The 22166-nt window shown below is 36.7% G+C and overlaps 1 protein-coding gene across 15 annotated transcripts in view; it reads right to left on the bottom strand.

The window, feature by feature from the left end:
- The window catches only part of ENAH (ENAH actin regulator), a 157609-nt gene that overhangs the window by 59796 nt on the left and 75647 nt on the right, over positions 1–22166 (bottom strand). For all 15 annotated transcript variants that reach the window (XM_015475063.3, XM_010813174.3, XM_024976700.2 and 12 more), the window contains 2 exons: positions 16987–17152; positions 7741–7918 (listed from right to left, as the gene is read on the bottom strand). In XM_015475063.3, the coding sequence (XP_015330549.1) occupies positions 7741–7918; positions 16987–17152 (344 nt within the window). The remainder of the gene's footprint in view (positions 1–7740; positions 7919–16986; positions 17153–22166) is intronic.

Below are 22166 nucleotides of genomic sequence, written 5' to 3' on the forward strand. Positions count from 1 at the left end.
GGTTGGGCATACGAACCAGATGCCTAACTCAGTAGTTCTCAACATTTTCAACAGCTAGAAACCCTTTTATTATTTTAGCTAACCCCCTTGGACTCGATACTTACAGTGAGCTTGTTCAAAGGAACTGTATTTATCATTAATCTTTGTTCTTTCTTAAGTAAGCAAAGATACATAATTGGTTGACCTCAATTCAGGTACTAGGACTATTTAATGTTGCTTATCAGCATCGTGGCACAATCACAAGATCCAGAAATTCTTCAAAGTGTCAACAACAGCTAATTAGGATTTCTGATTGGTTTCAGATAAGCATCCCTACAAAGAGCTGGCAAATTTTAGTCCCCAACAAAGAAGTTTAACATCTGACTTAGGAGGTATAATCCTATCGCTGGAATGTATGATGTACATTGTTTATTTAGCTTTCCAAAACACTGAAAATTATCTCAAAAGTGTATCAGTTGTTTTGTATTAGTTTTGTAACAAGTTGAAAACCATTGTTCTAACTCAAACAGAATTATCTCCCAAAGAAAAGGACATTCATATATAACATGGATGCGAACTCTGTTAATAAATTACTGAACTGTGGGCTTAACATATTTGCTCTCTAAAAGCTATTTGAAGACAAATCTGTGTCCATGTACCATTCTTTCTAAAACTTGGACTCTGGTTCACAGTAAAAATTCAAACTCATGCTGAACAGCATTTTCATTTTTCACCTCTTTCTCCCCAACTACTGACTTTTTTCATAAGTAGAAATTATTGTAGGTACCACACTATCGGCAAACAGATATGATACTCTCCCAGAGATTTCTACTGCTTTCATGTGAAAATCTGCAGCCAGAATTCTTTCGTAAAAGGAAAAGTTGTGTAAGGGGAGGAAGTACTCATACAATATTGATTTCCTATCCCTCTCCTACTAGAATTTTCTCCTCTATTCCTACTATTTTTGCCTTTATTCAGCAACTTAAGGCTTGTCTCAGTTTCCAGCAGCTCCCTTTTCAAACCATTGCTGGCCTTCTGAAGTACAGCTTTGTTCACATCATTCCATTTGCTCAAAAACGTACACTCAATCTCTATCACCCACAGCTCTCAAAGGCCCTTTTTGGTCAGACCTATCTTTCTGACTTTATTCCCTATCAGGCCAATCAAATAACTCCTGTTCTACAAACAAGCTCATTTTTCCACTTTTGTACTCCTACACTACTTCCTGGGCCGGACAGATGTGCCTTTCCCCCTTATGTCCCTCTTTTATCTATCTTTCAAAATCAGTTCAAAATCCATCTCATTGTTAACACTTTCCTCAATTGTTCCAATGGAACAATTCCCCTCCTCATACTCAAAGGATTTTATCTGTATCTCACAGACAACTCTCTCTTTTGGATTAAGATTGTGTCTTATCTCTCCTGCAAGAGTAGAAGAATCCTTGAGGGCAAGATTTGAGTCTAATTTTCCCCTGTCATGTATGTATCAGATGATGGATAAATTAATTGATTTTCTATGGGGAAACATAACATGGTATATCTTTACCAGGCAGTAAAGACAAAGAGGTTGCAGAAAACTTCAAAGTCTGTCTACTACTTTTATTCCTCTAAGAAAATTAATCCACACAGAATTTTCTGTGTATTTTTTAGTATTAGCATTAAAAAATAACATCCTATAGTTTAAAAATACTAATCCCTTTACCTCAATTAATCCCTAGGATACAGTAACACAGGTATTCTCATGATCCTTTTATAAGGATCCCTTTATATGTTTCCTCATTGAAGGGAACAGCTTTAGAGAAAGCAACCTGCCAGGGGAGAAGTCAAAATTGGAGTCTTTCACCTCCAAACCTAAGTTCTTTCCACTAAATCAAAAATGAAAGACCATAAAATTTTACCCCCCCCAAAAATAAAACAAAAAGTAAATGAAAGTTTCTCTCTTTCCGATTTTCTCACCTTAAACGGACATCCCTCAAAAGCCTTTTAAAATATGCTTTGAAGATCTTGAGCTGAAATGCAGAGAAACAAATACAAAGAAATCTCCTGAAGGTCAGTAAAATCCAATCCCAGTTGAGCCTCCCTTTCTAGGTATATATGACCTCAGCGAAGTCCCACCTCTCTGTGTCAGTCTTCTTAATTAGAAACTGGGGGTGACAATACTGGTAGACTAACCTCATGTTTTTATAGAGATTGTGAATTTATAAATGTGGAAGGGTGTGAAGAGGTAAGTTAGAGAAGGAAGCAACCAGAAAAAGGCTGTCCCACCCACGCAGCCTCCAAACCTCTTACTCATTTAATCCTGACGAGCAGCTACAGTTCTATGTTTCACAATGTTACTTCTCTGATAAGACCGTTGATTAAGGAAAGTTAGAAGTGCAAAGTACTATATCCAAGATCACCTTTAGAATCCATTTTCCCTGACTGCCCAAAACGACACAATCTGGTAACTGTCTTAGAACAGCATCCTCTTCTTCCTGACCTATCCATTACATCTCATGGACACAGTGGAAAAAAGGTGAATGCTAAAACTAAATCAGGGTACAAATGGCCATTTATGCCACTGTCTTGCTGTGGGCTCTTGAGCCAGTCCAGAGACCTTTTGTTAAGCCCCAACCTTATGTCTTCTGTTGCTGCTGCTGCTAGGTCACTTCAGTCGTGTCCCACTCTGTGCAACCCCATAGACGGCAGCCCATCAGGCTCCCCCGTCCCTGGGATTCTCCAGGCAAGAACACTGGAGTGGGTTGCCATTTCCTTCTCCAATGCATGAAAGTGAAAAGTCAAAGGGAAGTCGCTCAGTCGTGTCCGACTCTTAGCGACCCCATGGACTGCAGCCTTCCAGGCTCCTATATCCATGGGATTTTCCAGGCAAGAGTGCTGGAGTAGGGTGCTATTGCCTTCTCCGAACCTTATGTCAAAAACAAGCTTAATACCAGCAACTCTGTGGTGGTATACAGATTATCGGTAATAAATGTGCCCAATTAGGACCAGCCACAAAGCTGGTGCCTAAAAACAGATTATTATTCCTGCCTCAGAACTGCTTTAAGGACTAAATGAGGATGTAAGTAGAAGGCCTAAAACAATGCCTTCACAGGCAAGGTTGGCACTAAAAGTCTGTCACCTCCTCTCCACTCTGCTCCTTTCCCTTCTCATATTGTGTCATTTCAGGACTCATCACTCTCACTGGTATTATCACAATGGCATCTGAAACTCATCTCCATGCCTACAAACACATGCTTACCAATCCATCACTTTTGTCCTAAAGTATTCAGCACGTTTCAGAGACCGCATTACCGACCAGTATCCTGAACTGCACACCGCCCAGCAGGAACACAAGGCCCTTCCCAGTCTCATCTCTTGCAACTTCCCTTTCAGATAGAAACCGTCTGGCCCAAGCCCACCACATCGCTTGTTTGTTTCCCAACTGTGCCAGGCTCTCATGCCTCCAAGCCTGTCCAGAATGTTCTTCTATCATCTACTTATTCTTCAAAAGACAGCTCAAACATCATCTTCTCTACAAAACTTCCCTTTACTCTAGAATTTTCTTCTGCATACTTCATTCACATGTCACAAACCATACTCTAATTTTGCTAAGAAATCCTAGAAGGCAGAGGATAGGCCTTATCATGTTAGCATCATTTCCAGTATCCAGCACAGGACCCATGCTCAAAACATGTTTGGCGGTTTTGGTGACATAACCTTAATATTGGTCCCATTAATACTGGCATTCTGGATGTCTGAAAAATAAAAGTGCCACTATAAACATAAGAAGTATTTCTAGAAACTTTTTGAGATATTTTAAATTCAGTTAATTCTGAAACATATGTCAAAAAGATTTTTAAAATGCTGAGATAAAACTCATACAAATGCACATATGAAAGGTTTATCAGACCAAATTACCAATTAAAAAATGAATGGAATCTCAGTCTTCATAAATATTTAACTATAAACTCTAAGGAAAATTCCCAACAGGAGGTTGTCTTTGACTATATTCTTGCTTTCAATAGATACAAAATAAAACCCAGCAAAAGCAGTCTTAGACAATGGTAAAATATTTTAAGGTTTTCCTCTTAGAAAGGTATGCTTAATTTTGGTTCAGCAGAACGAAAGGAGTAGAATAATCTTACTTAAAACCAATATGATTTCCCTTTTTTACAAATGGATTTTAAGAATTATCTCTTTTCAAATGACTTAAACCTTTTTCAAAAGGAAATAGACTGTGGAAGTTTACATCTACTGATCACGAAAAAGACTGACTTTATATTTTATATAATCCATGCCTATTATCTGCAAAACTGCTACACATATACTTGATAAATAATAAAGAAATAAAAAATACCAGGCTGGATAACACATTTTGAATGTACTTTATTGAGTCCATTTCTATTAGGCAAAGGAAACAGATAAACTAGCTTTTGGTATAAAAGAAAGCATTAAATTCAACTCTTTTTCAAAACTGTTAGAACATGTGACTTGTTTCTTAAATTCCAAATATAACTCACTGTATTTAGCACCTTCTGTACTTTCCAGTATATTAGATAATTGCACACTAAGTTAAAAACAAAATAAAGGAAAACATTCCTGCCACCCACCCCTTTCATAAAAGAAATGGAAATATTAAACATCCACACAGAACACCTTGTAAAGGTCATCATGACTAACTATACAAAAGGCCGTTTTTTTTTTTCCCTTAATTTGAGCATTTTGTTTGAGGATTTAGAGACGTGGAGGGGCAAAGAAAAGAGGAAGGAAGAATTTTGTGATTTTTTTTTTTATTTTGGCAGAAAAGATGAGTTTAGTAATTTCCAAATCCTGCTCGGGGGAACCACATGGGTGTCCCCATGGTCAGAGGCTCCCAACTCCCACATGAATCAGAGAATCTCTGCAGGTTTCTTTTTTTTGTTTGGGGGTGGGGGGGTGGGGATGGGGGGCTTGGTCTGTTTATGCACTAAGCACCTGAAAAAGATTTTTTTTGTACAAAGGTGACCATAATTTCAAAAAGCCTAAATACCACTAAAAAGGACTAGCGAATATTCAATGAATAATACATTAAACCTAATAAACAGAAAATCCAGAAGCATTCAATATGGAAAACTGGTTTTAAAAAGTGGAAAGACACCAAGTAAAAACAGACTACTAGCTACAGGTACTTTACCTTTATGAATAAGTTTGTTTCTTTTGCTTCTGATCAGAGATTTACAGGGTATATTATTTACTTAGGGAGGGGACATGCAAGTTACCTGTTCCCAACTTGGTTTTGGCAGGCAGAGAATAGATGGTTTTAGCAAGCAACTGGCTATGAATCCAAAGCAAACAGCTGTGAAGAGGGACGACGTGTTCAAGATGAGAGGTGACATTATTGGGTATGTTTGTTTATGTGGATAGCAGGGACTCACAAAATTAACACTGGGGGTGGAGTTCTTACCGATTCTACTGAGATCTACAGAAAAGTTTATATCCTTTCCTGAGGACACTTCAGATTCACAGCATCTAAATCCTCTTATGACTCCAGTGAAACTCGCTCAGTCGTGTCTGACTCTCTGCAACCCCATGGACTATACATACAGTCCATGGAATTTTCCAGGCCAGAATACTGGAGTGGGTAGCCTTTCCCTTCTCCAGGGGATCTTCCCAACCCAGGGATCAAACCCAGGTCTCCCACATTGCAGGCAGATTCTTTACCAGCTGAGCCACCAGGGAAGCACCTTATGCCTCCAGTGCCAAGCCAATTATTGCTATCAAAAACTGGAGACAGTGTTTAACTATACTAATGTATGAAAACAGTCATTTTCTAAGTAAGTCAGACTATGAAGAACATTTCATGTGCTTTGCCTTCTCTGATGAAAAAGCCACAGAACCAAAAGCTTCTATGCCAGTGACTGGGGCCATGATGCAAGGAGATGGCTAGGATGGACCAACTTCTTCCACCACTCTCTCTCCTGCCTCAGCCCATGATATTCTAAGTTGAGACTGTGACAGAGAAGAAAGAGAATAAGCTTCAAACTTATCTAGAGGAATCTATTCAATTTTTCTGCCTTAACAAAATGCTTGCATAGCTAATGAGATGATGGGCGATCTTCCCATTTACTAAACTTTTCTATAATGTGGAAATTACAATAGACAATGTAACTGAGTCTCTCCACATTAAGACTCTTTAATTTCAAAAGATCAAGATCAAAAGAAAAAATCATTAATTAGCATCTGCATTTTGAAAACAAACTATATGACTATACACTGATAAAAACCTTTTCTAATTGGTTAAAAAAACTGATAAGATGAACAATAATGTTAACCACTTTAAATTAGTAACATTCAATTCTAAGGATCAGTGGACAAGCTTTTGAAAGTTCAGAAATAAAAATAATGCTAGACTGTTCCAAACATGGAGAAGCTAAACGTTATTGTCACCTATGCTCTCCAAAGTTTGGCTCTTCAATTATTTATTATGTAGTTGATCTATTCAATAAAATATTAAGAACAACAATTAGAGTTGCTTCCTTATGGTAAAACTAAGTAACAGAAAAGCAATTCTATACCTACAAGAGAATGCTGATAAAATACTGATGCCTGAAAGCAAAGTACAGTGACTTAGACAACGTACATACAAGTCTGTACACACAGGCAGACTTCTGTGCTATTTTCTAGATTGAGTGACACACTAGAAGAAGTTCTAGTGGTTTATTTTCTCAAAATAGATGAGAGTTATGTACAAATTATTTATAGAGACATTAATTTCCTCAAAAGAAAAACCACCTATAGGTATAATAAAGTAGTTTTAGTAAGATTCCAAAGTGTCTTCTTGCCCTGAAATTCACATCTGAAATAGACTAACACATAGGCTAGATGCTTCAAACATTTTTAGAATAAGGCAAGGTATAAATAAAACTTAAATTATCTATAACAGGTTTTGAAATTCTGTACTTTCAACAAAATATTGAATTTTAATGTAAGTCCTTCCTGATAAAATATATAAATAAACTTTATTTATGGCATGCTTATATCAATAAGGTTGCTACTAAACACAGAAAGGCAAGCAAGAGTAATCATACGTGTTTGCTTTATTATAACCTTAATTTTCTGAATATTAAACCTATCTCCCCAAAGAAATAATCACAAATGGGCATATTTTTCCTATTTTTTAAGTCAAAATAAAAACAGCTCATCTGTGACACGTATACACTTTCAAATCCTGTGTGTTTTTAAGTGAATTATTTCTACACACCTCTCTGACCACCATGCAGTGTCAGACGACATGCAATTCAAAGCTTACACCACCGGAGGGCACTCTGAAAATCTTTAAACAAGTTTTAGAATGGAATTTTTACCTACTAGGAAGCAGACCTAGTCCTAGACCTTGAAATTCATGGACTCAGTAGTGGCTTAAAAAACATGTTTCAGAAAACATGTGTTTCATCATAAAAAATAAGATGATGACAAATATGCATATTCAGTCCACAGCTTATCTCTAAGTCTCATGTTCTTGCAATGAAAGTTTAGGTTCTAGATCAGAATAAACAAATAATTTCAAATAAGAACACTAAAAAATTACTAACTACTAACCAGTCTCATAAGATTATCCTTCTTGAGTAAATGTTCATCATCAACAAACAGAAGTTCACATTTTTGTAGAAAACAAAACAAATTCAAGAATCACTTCAAATATTAATACATATATATATGATTTAAAAGTTGGTCAGAAAAGACTTGGTTTAATATATACACAGCACTTCAGTTCAAGGAAACAGGTAACCCGTGGACACCCTACCTGTTTCCTGTGAATTCAACACTTCTAAGGCATGCATCATGGCACTTGCGAAGACATTGGCATCTTCTTTGCTGCCAAAGTTGAGACCATACACCTGTCTAGCATCCCGCCATTGGTGGAAGGTCTGTGTAGCTTGATTGTACTTCAATCCTTTAGGAATGGCACAATTTATCACAACCTAAAAGACAGTAATTCTTTATAAAGTTAAGCTAATAATTGGCAAAATCAGCAAAGTCAACATCCTGACTGGACATGCTCACTGAAACCTGCTCCTGACCAACCTCGGCAAAAAAAAAAAAAAGAAAAGAAAAAAAAGGTTAAAACCAGTATTTGGAGTAAAATCAGTCTGCAGAAGTTAACAGCCTGATAGATGTTAGGCTGTCTGATAGTTACAAGTCTCTGGCCTTAAAAGACTAAATCAGCAAAACAAAAGAAAATCTATATCCCTCATTAAATATTTGAAAATGTTTACTGAAATTTTATAAATTCAGAAAGCATATAAACCATAATCATGTATCTTAGTGATTGCTCCTAGGTAGCCAAACCCTGATCAAAAAATAGGACATTAACATCAGAAACCCCCTCCCAAAGGCATCAGCCACACTTCTAACATCAACAAATAGTTTTGTAGGTTTTGAGGTTTTATGTATAAGGAGTTACACAATATATACTGTAATTTGCTCTCCTTGTCTCAAAATTATTTATGAGATGCATCTATTCATTGTATGTAATTGTGGTTTACTGCACACATTTCTGTGGGGCATATACCTAGAAGTGGAATTGTCACAAGCCATACATATGCTCAATTTCAGCAGAAAACTCCACGTAGCTTTCCATCAATGTTCACTTCCACAGCAGTATACAATGGCTTGCACAACCACACATACAGTGCATCACTATAATTGGTATCGTCAGGCTCAAGTTCTGCGATTCTGCTGGGTATAAATACTACATCATTGAGGTTCTAGGTAGCATTTCCCTGATTACTATTGAGATGCAGCACTTTTTTGTATTTTAAAGGCTATCTGGAGATCTTCTATGAATACGTGCTTAAATTAAATCCCTTGCTCATTTTTTAACTGAGTTGCTCATCTTTTTTTTAATTGATCTATTAAGAGTCCTTTATATATTCTGGATGATCCCACCGTTGGTTGTATGTTACAAATATCTACTCCCATTCTGTGACTTGCCTTTTCACTCTCTTAATGGTGTTTTTCGATGAACAGAAGTTCTTAACTTTTATTCAGTCCAAATACACAATCTTTTCCTTTATACAGTCAATGCTTTTTGAAATCCATTTAACAAATGCTTCTCATGTGTGATAAAAGTGATAAAAATATTAGTCCATGTTAATTTATAGAAGCTTTACTGTATTAACTTTCATATTTACATCTCCAATTCAACTGGAATTGATGTATGCCTACGATATGAAACAAGGTTCAGCTTTCTTTTTTGTTCCAATATGGCTGTCCAACTGATCTGGCAGGACCTACTGGCCTGCTGCAGGTTTACCTTTTTCATAAACCAAGTGTCTAAATGGCTCTATTTTGTTCTACTGCTCAGTATGCCGATCTTTGAGCCGACATCACAGTGACTTAATCATCATAACTTTACAGGAGGTCTGGATAGCCACTAGTGTGTCCTCCTACTTCGCAGCTGCTCAATATTGCTTTGGCTGTTCTCAGTCCTTTGTGTGCAGCTACAACTTTATACTTATTGTCAATTTCATATTATTTATCCAATTTACCAGTCTCTGTTTTTAACGGTAGTGTTTAACCCATTTATACTTACCGCAAGTTTTACATAAATCTGGGCCTAAATCTATCATACCTTCCTTTAGAGTGCTTTACTACTGTCCTATTAGCTTGCCAGTTACACAGTGTTTTCACTGTTGTTTCAGTGGTTGCCCCAGAGACTGAAACAGACGTCATAAACTTATCAAAGACACACAGGAACCAATACCTTTGTCTTCACCTCAACAATCCACAGACTTACAATACTTTATCTCCCCTTTCCCTATGCCCATCCTAAGAATTCTACACTATTTTTATCATGTATTTTTAATTCCATTAAATCCCATACAACATTATTAGTAGTCTTATACAGTTGATGGTCATTTAAGATTTACCCAATATTTACCCTTCTTTTTGTTGTTTTTTATTCCTCTGTCCTCTCCAAGCTTCTGTTGGGACCATTTCTGATCTTGATGAGCACCCTTTAGAATTTCATTCAAAGTAGATCTCCTGATAATGAATTCTCTATTTTGGTTTCTCAAGAATTCTTGAGAAAGAATTCTCAATTCTTAATATCTTTATTTCACCTTCATTATTGAAGACTATTAAGTATGGGATTTAAGTGGTCATTTATTTTCTTTTATCCTTTGCCTTCTAACTTTTATTGTTTCTACTGAGAAGTCAGCTGACAGTTTATTATTGCTTTTTAAAGGTATATTTTTCTCATGGATCAAACTAAAGAACTTCAACTTGAATTTAGTATACAGTGATTTTAATATGGTATGTTTATATGTGGTTTTCTTTGTACTTATCCATTTATGGTTTACAGCATTTCTAAGGTGATATCCTTTCACCATTTCTGAACATTTGTGTTCACTATTTTGTCTTCGATTACTGCTCCTCCACATTCCCTCCTCTCTTCTGAGACGCCAATAAGGTAAGGGTATACCTTACACCATTTTTACTGTATTTCCTATGTCCCTTAAGCACTTTTTCATATGTCCATAATTTTCTCTCTCCAAACATCAGAGCTTCAGAATGAATATTTCCTTCTGATCTATATTCCAGTTTACTAATTTTTTTCAGTAGCTTCTAATTTGTTATAAACTCACCACTGAGTTACTAATACCAGCTATTTTATTTTTCAATTCCAACATTTCCATTTAGCTCTTTTTCTACTGAAATTCTCAATTTAGTCTTTTATCTCCTTGAATACATTAAGCATAGTTATTTTAAAGTCAGTTTCTGATAATCCCATTAACTGGATTCCCAGTAGGTTACTGTTACTGTTCCTCTTACCGTTCCTCTTGTCTCCTCGTATGCTGTTTATTTTCACTGAATGCCAGACACTGGCTATGGATAACTCTATGGAAATTTTGAGGCCTAAAATGATGCTGTATTTTCCCAGGGAAGATTTACATTTGTTTCTGGCAAGCAGCTAGGGAAACTAACAATTTCAAATTACCTCAATCCAAAAGTGATTAAGATGATTAGAGGCTGGGTATCAGTTCTTCTAAAGGCTAGTCTACTTAGAGACAAACTTCTTCCCCAGGGTATGGGGCTTCTGGGTCCCAAATCACAACCTGGGTGATTACCAAGACAACGTCCCCTCATTAGCAGATCTGACTTATAATTTTTGTTCTACTAGTCCCAAGAGTCTGCCAAAAGTTCTGTTCAGCTACTCAGGCTCCTCTTTCAAAACTAATATGTGCTTCTGGGTAAAAACAAATTCCAAGCTAGGTCACTTCTCTGATTCCTTCTTCTTTTAAGTCATGGACCCATAATTCTTCACTGTCATGTAAGCTCTCCAAATAGACTTTTTTCTTTTGAACATTCATCCAATTATTTTGGTTCACAGAGAGAGGCTTTATCTAAATTACCTCATCCACCAATATCCAAACATGACATTATTTTTAAAATATGATGACCACTTAAAGATAAGTGAAATAAGCTAGATTTACAGGAAAAAAATATTGTATGATTCCAATTATTTGAAGTACCTAGAATAAAAAAATTTGCAAAAACAATATAGAATGGAGGTTGACAGGGATTATGGTGGAGGGAAATGGAAAATTACTGTTTAAAGGGTTCATAGTTTCAGTCTGGATGAAAAAGTCCAGAGATTAATAGTAGTGGTGGTTGCAGCACGGCAGTGTGAATGTATTGAATGTCCCTGAATGAAATTAAAAAATACTCACCCCTTGGAAGGAAAGTTATGACCAACCTAGACAGCATATTAAAAAGCAGAGACATTACTTTGTCAACAAAGGTCCATCTAGTCAAGGCTATGGTTTTTCCAGTGGTCGTGTATGGATGTGAGAGTTCAACTATAAAGAAAGCTAAGTGCCGAAGAATTGATGCTTTTGAACTGTGGTGTTAGAGAAGACTCTTGAGAGTCCCTTGGACTGCAAGGAGATCCAACCAGTCCATCCTAAAGGAGATCGATCCTGGGTGTTCACTGGAAGGACTGATGTTGAAGCTGAAACTCCAATACTTTGGCCACGTGATGCAAAGAGCTGACTCATCTGAAAAGACCCTGATGCTGGGAGGGATTGGGGGCAGGAGAAGAAGGGGACGACAGAGGATGAGATGGGTGGATGGTATCACCGACACAATGGACATGGGTTTGGGTGGACTCCAGGAGCTGGTGATGGACAGGGAGGTCTGCCATGCTGCAGTTCATGGGGTCGCCAAGAGTCAGACACGACTGAGCAACTGAACTGAACTGAACTATACACTTAAAATTTATTAAAATGGTAAATTTTATGTTATTTTTACTACAACTTAAAAAATATGGTCACGTCTTACCATTTAATTTCTACACATATTGAGAGTGGGAGAGGGTTACAAATCCTTAGCTCCTAGAAACCCAAAGCTACTAGAATTTAATACCACAAGAAAACTATGAACCAAATTTTAAGGCAATCTATATCCTGCTTGACAAATAGGTTATCAGGGAAGACAAAAAAGATAGTTACGTTTACTTTTTCAACTCTTCATTGACAATTAGAAAAAGTTGAGGAAAATATTACTAGAATTAAAATTATACTACCAAAAAAAAATTATACTACCTAAATCATTAGCTCGGTTTTTTCAATATAGAAATTTTAAACTGTGAAATTTTAATAATTTATAGAATACTTTACAGAAATTTTAATAATTTTAAACAAATTATTTCATTCAATTCTATCTTTCAAGGATAGACAATGCTATATAATCTTAAAAAGCTTTAAAAGTAAAGAGGGACACATACACCTTCATTTAACAATAACTGTTCACTAAGGATGCTATTGGGTATGAACTTCTTCAAAATTCTAATACAGCAGACCCACGGAGCTTGAATCTAGATTAGTGATTTACACCCTGCATACACCCATCCATTTTTAGGCTGATCATAACAGATTAAACCGTGCAATAAACATCTATGCTTCTTTCTGAAATGGCTCATCAGCTTATCTTGTCTATGTAGTCATCACAACCTTTTCCCCCATCTTCTCAACAAACTGATTGTTCTTTTATGCCCTAGCTACACAATGATTTATTTATCATAACTGAAACAACTAACTGTGCTTTCCTTACATGTATAACATCCTCATTCTTTACTGCATTGTTCTTCAACGTCAGGAATTTATTACCTATATAAAACCTAAGCACAGCCCCTAGAACACAGTAAGTACTGAAGTATTAAGGAAAAAATGGCAACTTTTTATATATATGTATATGATTTGTACATATTCAATTTTATAAACTGTGGTTAATGTTTTAACGGCTCTTAGACATTATTTAATAAATTATGATAATATGTTCCCACTTAAAACAGACTGATAACCATTAAGCAATGAAAAAAGGTACTCTGGAATGAAACCAATATTTATGAGATTTATTCTTAGGTATTTTATCACTGCTGTTACTTTAAGTAGTATCTGTATAAAGTTATATTTTCAAATTGTTTATTGCTAGTTATACAAAAATGCTACTGATTTTTATATAGTCATCTTATATCCAAAGACCTTGCTGAACAATTTTATTAGTTCTAATATTTTATCTGCAGATATTGGGATTTTTGTTACATAGACAATTGTATTATCAGTGAATAAGGTCAAGCTCTGTTTCTTCCTTTTCAATCCTTATAGTTTCTGTTTCTTTATCTTTATATTACTAGACTACCATCTCTGCAATAGAAAATGAAAATGACTAAAGCTGAAACCTCAAACTTATTACTGAGTTTAATGGAAATCCTTTCAACACTGAACTGTCTTGTAGATGTCAGCTGTATGTTTACATTATTCATCCTTATCAGCTTAAGAAAACTCATTTTTATGCCAAACGTGCAGAGCATTGTTCTGTACGGATTTTATCAGTGTTGTTCTTCTAGGTTTTCTCCTACCAAATTAATAGGCTACTTATGTTAAACTACCTTTACATTACTGAGATAAAGAGGAAGAAATCCTCTTTGGTTAAGAGGTGATCTTCCCCCCCACTCCTCCACTATACATTGTTACATTTGGCCTGTTAATATCTTATTGAGGACTTTCATCTCTTTAACAATGTTAATAATTGAAATGTGTTTATAATTTTCCTCTCTGAAATGGTTCTGTGTCTTAAGATATCAAAATTATACTAGCCTCATAAAATACTCCTCTTTTAAGATTTCTTTTTTGACACGGATCATTTTACAGTCTTTATTAAATTTGTTACAATATTGCTTCTGTTTTATGTTTTGGTTTTTCGACCACAAGGCATATGGTATCTTGACTCCTGGACCAAGGATTGAACCTGCAGCCCCTGCAGGAAGGCGGAGTCTTAACCACTGACTGCCAAGGAAATCCCAAAACACTCTTTTCTAGAACAGTTTACATAAAACAGGTAATAGTTTAAAGATTTTTAATTTCATTTATAAATGCTCTGGACACTGTCCTTTTTAAAAAATATTTGGGGTAGATTATTAACTACTGCTATATTTTATGACTGATAAAACAAAATATAGTCTATTATGTTTCTACACTTTTTGCCAGTTATGATAAATCGTATTTTTCTACAGAATGGCCCACTTATTGGTGTAAAGTTGTTCATAATATTATCTTATTATTTATTTCCTTACTGTAACTACAGTGATATCTCTTTCCAACCCTAATGCTGTTTTATTTGTAACTTTTGGGGGGTTTGATTCTGTCAATTTATTCAGGGAAGCAGTTTCTTGTGTTATTCATTTCTATTTATTATTTATTTTCTTTTATTTTTAGTATTTCCTTCTGCTTTCTTTGGGTTTGCTTATTATATGCCATTAAGATTTGTCCATCTACCCAGAGGGTATTATGCTAAATGAAGTAAGTCAGACGAAGACAAATACGCTGTGGTTTCACCTGTATGTGGTATGTGAAAGAAAACAAATGAACAAACATAACAAAACAGATTCACACATACAGAGAACAGGCAGGCAGGGGGAGGGACTGTCTATCTAAGGACAGCTTAGACATCCCACAGGTTTCTAGGTGTGATACCTTCTCCCTTAGATCCAGGGTTTTGTTGGGTTTTTTTTTTTTTTTGACTTTTGAACATTTTCTAATCTTCATAATGATTTCATCTTAGTGTCACAAATTATTTAGAAGTGTTTTTAAATTTCTAACATTTTAAGAAACACTCCATTTGTCAAAAATTGGAAGCCATAGGATAGCTACCTTCTCTTTTGAATAAAAATGTCAGTATTTCATCTTTACACAGATTTCTTTCTAATCATTTGTTTTCAACTGAGGTGTAACTGATATATAACATATTCATTTCAAGTGTACAAAATAATGATTTGATCCCATTATTTTTAAATACCCATCTTCTTTTTCAACAACATTTAGATATATTTAGGTTTGTTCATCAGGATATCAAATGACCAATTCACTGAATTTACCAAAAATTTATTTTACAGCTACTGGTTTGTAATGTGTTTAAAATGTTCAGTAACTTCTATAAAGTCCTAGTTGTCCAGTTCCCATTTTTACTTTGCAGCAGCATCTTAGGGAGTATTCAGTCAGTCTCTGGCCCAACTCACTCCTGAGACAGTCTGCTGGAGGAAAAGACAAAGAGCACAGAGAGGCAGAGAGGGTTCTTGGTACAGAGACTGGGGGAACCAGAGAAAGGCTGAGCAACAGGTGCACAGAGCAAAAGGAGAGAGGGGAGGAAGAAGAAGGAAGAACAGGGTGGAGGTGGAGGCACAGGGGAGAGAAGGGAGCCTGAGAGGGCAGAGAGCAGCAGGCTAGGACAGTCAGTACTAATAGGTAAACTTGCTGCATTCAGTGAACTGCTCTTTCTGCCAACTGATTCAGGTCTTGCAAAGTTCCTCTCCTGGGGAGCAATATATTTGTTTTTGCCAGGTGCCGTAGGAGTTTCACTGGCCCGCAACCAGGATTGGTTAATTTCTCGGCTGCAGACGTGTAAATGAAGCTGGAGGCTTCCATTTTTCAGAGGAGCTCCTAAACTAGCTCAAACTCCTCTGCCTACCTGTGCTGGTTAGGAAGATTGTTCTTAGTCTTCTTTTTATGGTATGCAGCCCCTTGAAAAGGTTCAGCTTTAGGCAGTTTTGAAACTTTGATACCAGTTTCGAGGCCCAGCATCTCAAAGGGCATAACCTGTACCATACAAATATTACCAGTTCATAATTTCCATCCCCAAATACAAGGCTGTCACAGCATCTCATCACACACTACACCAGCCTGTCTCCCAGTGGAAATTCAGAGAACTATCTTTCTCTAATAAGAACTCAGCTGGAAATCTGTTACATTCCCCCCCCCCCCCCCCCCCCACCGCCTATGTTTAACACTGGCTGATTTTACCATCTTACCAGTGTCAAAAGTATTTCGTAAATCTGTTCTTTATAAAAGTCCTCACTATTATTAGTATATACTTAATGCTAGTAAAATCCCATCTCCATTTTGCACTGTCTACTGGCTCCTGATCTGGAAAGACCCCAGAAATCAAGTAATCAGATAATCCAGTCACCTTTCTAAGAAATCCAGAGCAGGGAATTAGCAAAAGCTTAGTTGTCATGCCAGACATGAATTACAAAAGCCTAACTATTCCAGCAACCTTAATACAATTTTTCTATCATATATGAATTTAACAATACTTTATGAAACTACTTAAATTTTGAACTCCTTCCTATAGTCCAATACCCCATGCCTTTGGTGGGAAATGAATTCCTTAAGCACAATCTGCTACTTAAGTGAAATTTCACATTTTAGTTTGTCTTAAATTTACTTTAGATTCCCAAACCTAGTTAGTTTGAAGGCCAGAGGATTTAGTGAATATCATAATTTAAAAACTCAGATTTATATTCCTGAACAATTAGTTCTAAATTGTTATCTAAATTCAAGCTTTATAAAGATGGAGAGGGTGGAATGGCAAAGCTATACCCAGTTTTTCCCACAGAGACTCTTTTGGCTACAAAATATGACTTTATTTTACTGAATATAGCAAGTCCTTTTGTAGTACTAGGTAACTTTAAGAATTAACAAATCCTTACCTGATGGTCCTGAATCTTCCTGCCCACCACTCTGAATGTGTTGTTGCCTGTATGGTGATATATGTGAACTCTGCTGAACCCAGTTGAACCACCAGCTGGCACCCACTTTTTATTGGCATCATCGTAAACCATCACGGCAGCTCTTGCCTGACAGATACTCTGTTCACTGGGAAATGGAAAAAAAAAAGCAAACTTTTAAGATACTTAAATATGCTGTTTCCCGTAAGTCCATATAAAATAGTTATCTAACAAGGCGGTCGGTCAGCAATCAGTGCTTTACTTGCTGCTAGAAATGATGACAGTGAATAAGGCAGAGGCCTGCCTGCTCTTATGAGTAGACTCTAATGGGGAAGACAGACCAAAAAATGAAGTGTAATGAGGAAGCAGAAGGAGGAGATCAGGATCCACAAAGGAGACTGTATATTATATAAACAATACAAAAAACATTTTCTTCTATCAATAAATCTAACATATCCATTAAACTGAATAGAACTATAAGTATAAATTAATCATTTCACTGTGTGTGTATATATACATTTATACTATTGGTGAACTGTTTGTGATTACCCATCTTTGGAAAAATTACTTTTATCATCGGGCTTGCTTCAAGGTCTGTATAACGAATTCTGCTAGGCTCCCTCTGTCCCGTGAGATATGGGGGGGCACTAATGATCCTTGGGTGGCACTGTGACTGAGCCCCTGACTCCACTCAGATAAGGTAACATCCTATGTCTCAAATTTCTTTACTTGATTTCTAAGCATTCTTTTGGATTTTCAATTCTAACCTTCACAAATAAATTTTTATTAAGGAAAATAAGACCAACTTCATGATAGAATGTTTAAACCTCACCTTCCTCTCAATTATTTTGTTACCAAGCGAGAGTGAGATTTTGTTGCTGTTGTTGTAGAGATGATCTTCGTTACATATTAAGCAATAATTTCATATTTCAACTATTCCAAAATACTACTGGGCAAAAAAGACTAGTTGGAATTTTACTTTATACCATATTTTACTTCTTAAAAATCAAATACAAAAATTGAACAGAAGAAAACAGGTATGTTAACTCCATGATGACTATTAACCTAATTAAAATGACTCAATCTTCACAATTTTCATAGATTTATCTGACGCTTAAGTAATTGTTAATGGAGATGCCAAGTAGCTTACCCAACCCTATCTTCAAAGAAAGCATTGCTCATTCCACAAATTTCAGCCGCAAAGTAAATCATGTGTGTTCTTCCCCAATATCCTGGGAAACAAAAAGTCACTTTCATCCCTCCCTTCTGGCCCCTCTCTCAACAGTATCTGCTTGTGCTTTGCTAGACTTCTGTGATTTGATGACAGAAGGATCACAGGAAACCTAAAGAGGTCACAGCACTGAGCAATAAAACCACTCACAACGGTAGTGTTAAAACCGTTCATAATTTTCCATTAATGAAATCTCACCAAAACTAACTGGTAATAATATCTGTGCAGTACAAACACTGAAATAAACCCAGTGGTACCATCTAAATTTTTATGCTGTACTGAATTTTTTTTTTGTTTTGGTAAAATAGTTCTGGGAGTAAAAATGAGACAATGACTAAAGCTTGAATTATTTTTAAAAGCTTGATTAAAGAGTCTTTGTCAGCACAGCAGTTGAAATCTCTTCATCACTCACAATAAAAATACTTGTTAAGTGACAAAATTTACATAACCCTTTAGAAAGAAACAAGCTAAGGCAAACTGCCTTTTATGGCATACAATCCAAGAAATAAATTTACTAACAGTGAACAACAATTCAATAAACCCGTCTGTAAATTAATATAGAACAGTATTTTCCAGTTTTCACAAAACAGTATTTTTGGACACACAATTGCCAGGCCTCAAAAAAAAAAAAAAAAAAGTAAGAAAGATATATCAGAAATGTAAAACCAGGAAAGTTAAATATAATGTCCTAACTTTCTCCTCCACTTTTTTCTTCCCCGTTGCTCTACAATGGGATGCTGGAGACATTCCAAATATTGAAGCTCATCAGTCAGTCAGTCAGTCAGTTCAGTTACTCAGTCGTGTCTGAGTCTTTGTGACCCCATGGACTGCAGCACGCCAGGCCTCCCTGTCCATCACCAACTCCTGGAGCTTGCTCAAACTCACATCCATCAAGTCGGTGATGCCATCCAACCATCTCATCCTGTCGTCCCCTTCTCCTCCCACATTCAATCTTTGCCAGCATCAGGGTCTTTTCAAATCAGTCAGTTCTTCCCATCAGGTGGCCAAAGTATTGGAGTTTCAGCTTCAGCATCAGTGCTTTCAATGAATATTCAGGACTGATTTCCTTTAGGGTGGACTGGTTGGATCTCCTTGCAGTCCAAGGGATTCTTAAGAGTCTTCTCCAACATCACAGTTCAAAAGCATCAATTCTTCAGCACTCAGCTTTCTTTATAATCCAACTCTCACATCCATACATGACTACTGGAAAAACCACAGCTTTACCTAGATGGACCTTTGTTGGCAAAGTAATGTCTCTGCTTTTTAATATGCTGTCTAGATTGCTCATTGCTTTTCTTCCAAGGAAAAAATGTCTTTTGATTTCATGGCTGCAGGCACCATCTGCAGTCATTTTGGTGCCCAAGAAAATCAAGTCTCTCACTGTTTCCATTGTTTCCCCATCTATTTGCCATGAAGTGATGGGACTGGATGCCATGATCTTACTTTTCTAAATGCTGAGTTTTAAGCCAACTTTTTCATTCTCCTCTTTCACTTTCATCAAAAGGCTCTTTAGTTCTTCTTCACTTTCTGCCATAAGGGTGGTGGTGTAATCATACCCTCATAGTTAATTGAATAGCTATTCATCTCTAAATGAACATATCAAAGTAGCCAAGAAAAGACCAAAAATGCAAACACTAGTTGATGTTTTATAATGAAGATGAAAAGACATCTTCAAAATGAGATTAAGGATACAAATCTGACACTCAACAAAACAAGAAGCACATAAAGAAATCAAGATTAAATGGAACAAGATAAGACATGGTAAGAGCTGAGATGTTATTGGAGATATTAGAGCCATTCAGGTTATGTATCAAGCTGTAAAGACACAAGTTAGCCCCAGACAGCCCTGGAGTTCTAGCAGGCATCCAGTCCTCAGAGAAGCCACATCACGCAAGGCCCAGCCAGAAAAGAGAATGGCACTGTCCAGTGGGGCCTTACTGACCAAGTCAAATCTTTCCATTCCTTCCACACACCTCACTAGAGACACACATCCTACGGTATAATAAAAAAATACTTGGTCTTTGTCTGGTTCCTGGAACAGAACTCCTAAACCCCTTGGCATCTCCCAAGCAGTATCTTTGTAAGCTAATAAGATGACTGACTCTAGGCTTCCGATGGGGGCTGTGCACCAGAAGTAGCAAGCCATGATCAGAGGGTAGAAATTTTCAGTCCTGGTCCTTCCCCACCTCTGAGGAGGGGAAAAGTGCCAAAGATTGGTCTCACTCACCATCACGCCTGCATGATGAAATCTCCATAAAACACCCAAAGCAGCTCACATGGAGGTGCTGGTTGGATGGCATGCCTGGAGAGAGCATGGAAGAAGCCCTCTTATACCTTGCCCTATGCGCCTCTTTCATCAGGCCGAGTTGTATCCTTTATGATAAATCAGGAATGGTAAGTAAAACACTTTCTGAGCTCTGGGAGTCATTCTAACAAATAACTGGGCCTGAAGGGGAGTCGTGGGAACCCCTGAATTTGTAGGCCATGGGCATAAGTAGGGGGGTAACCCAAGTATCTGACTAGCAGTGCCCACTAAAAACTGTTACCTGCCATCTGGTTCTACAAGAATGAAGCCACTAGCCACTGCAGTCGCTGACCTTCAATACACCCTTAAAGGAGTTTGGGGCGGAGATCAGGAATGAGGCACTCTGTGCTCTGGGAAAAACTGGCAGAACAGGCCTTCAGATGTGCCCGATTTCTTGCACCTTCTCATATCTAGAAAAGCACTAAAATCATTAACGGAGACATCTGCTTCTCGTGACTAGCAGCAACCTTCTCGTGACTAGCAGCAAGCCTCTGAGAAAACCTGTGCTTGATCGATCCTCCTTCACCAAAATCTCATATATACTGACCTCCCCCTTATCTCTTCAGAACAGTTCCTCAGAGCTTTCTGAGAGGCTGTTTTCTGGGCTACAGTTCTCATTTGGCCCAGTAAAACTTAACTCACTACTGTCGCACTGCATTTTTTTTCCCCCAGTCAACAGCAGTTAGGTCTAAAGTGGGGCAGTCTTGTGGGAATGAGCCCTTAACCTACCAGTTTCAGAGAGTCAGTGTTTGTATTCAGCTGAATTGCTGGACACCCAGCTTGTATCAAAAAATAAGAAAACTCATTGTTGACCTGAGAAGAAAACCACCCAATATATCAACTCCAATTACAGGTGTGCACAAATAAGCTAGTGGTACCCAATTTTGGATTTCACAGACTCATAAACTTCAAAAACCAACTATATGAATCAGTACAGAATAGGTCAACAATATTTTGACCTACTTGACAGGCAGGACATTTCAGAAGAGGGGAGGGAACCACCATAACTTACTAAAATGAAGATAGTTTGGAACTTAAAAATCTCAAAATAAATACAATGTAATATACTGTAAGTATAATAACTAGCTTTCTATACAATTTTCTACATTGTCCACTTTTTTTTTTTTTTTCATTTCTCCCCAGCCCAGTGAAATACTGATATTATAAGCCTGCTTTACAAGTATGACTATATGACTGGCCCACTTAGAGGTTCTTCTGGTAGGAATTTCCCACTTTAGCTAGGAGAATTTTTAGATGAGAAAATCAATGAGAGAATTTCTGAAATTATAAAACTTTGCAAATTCAGTATGTGCAGTTTTTCAGGGAAAAGTAATTTGGAAGGAAAAGATTTAAGAATCACAGCTACTGAAGAGTCAAAAAGGCAGGAAAAAAAATTAAAGAAAATGAAGGCCTAAACAAGCACAGCAAAAAAGAAAAAATTTTATAATCTTTACACTTATTATTCTACAAGCCTCAAAATGAACACCTAGTCAAAGTCTTCAACACTCTGAATCAGTAAAGGAAGGATACAAAAGATTAAATTAATTACAGCTGTACTTCTGTGACGATCAGGCACTAAAATTAGTTATCAATAAAAATTTCATTTTATGACCAAATGCAATTGGC

This window comes from Bos taurus, chromosome 16 (assembly GCF_002263795.3).
Source record: "Bos taurus isolate L1 Dominette 01449 registration number 42190680 breed Hereford chromosome 16, ARS-UCD2.0, whole genome shotgun sequence".
Taxonomy (NCBI): domain Eukaryota; kingdom Metazoa; phylum Chordata; class Mammalia; order Artiodactyla; family Bovidae; genus Bos; species Bos taurus.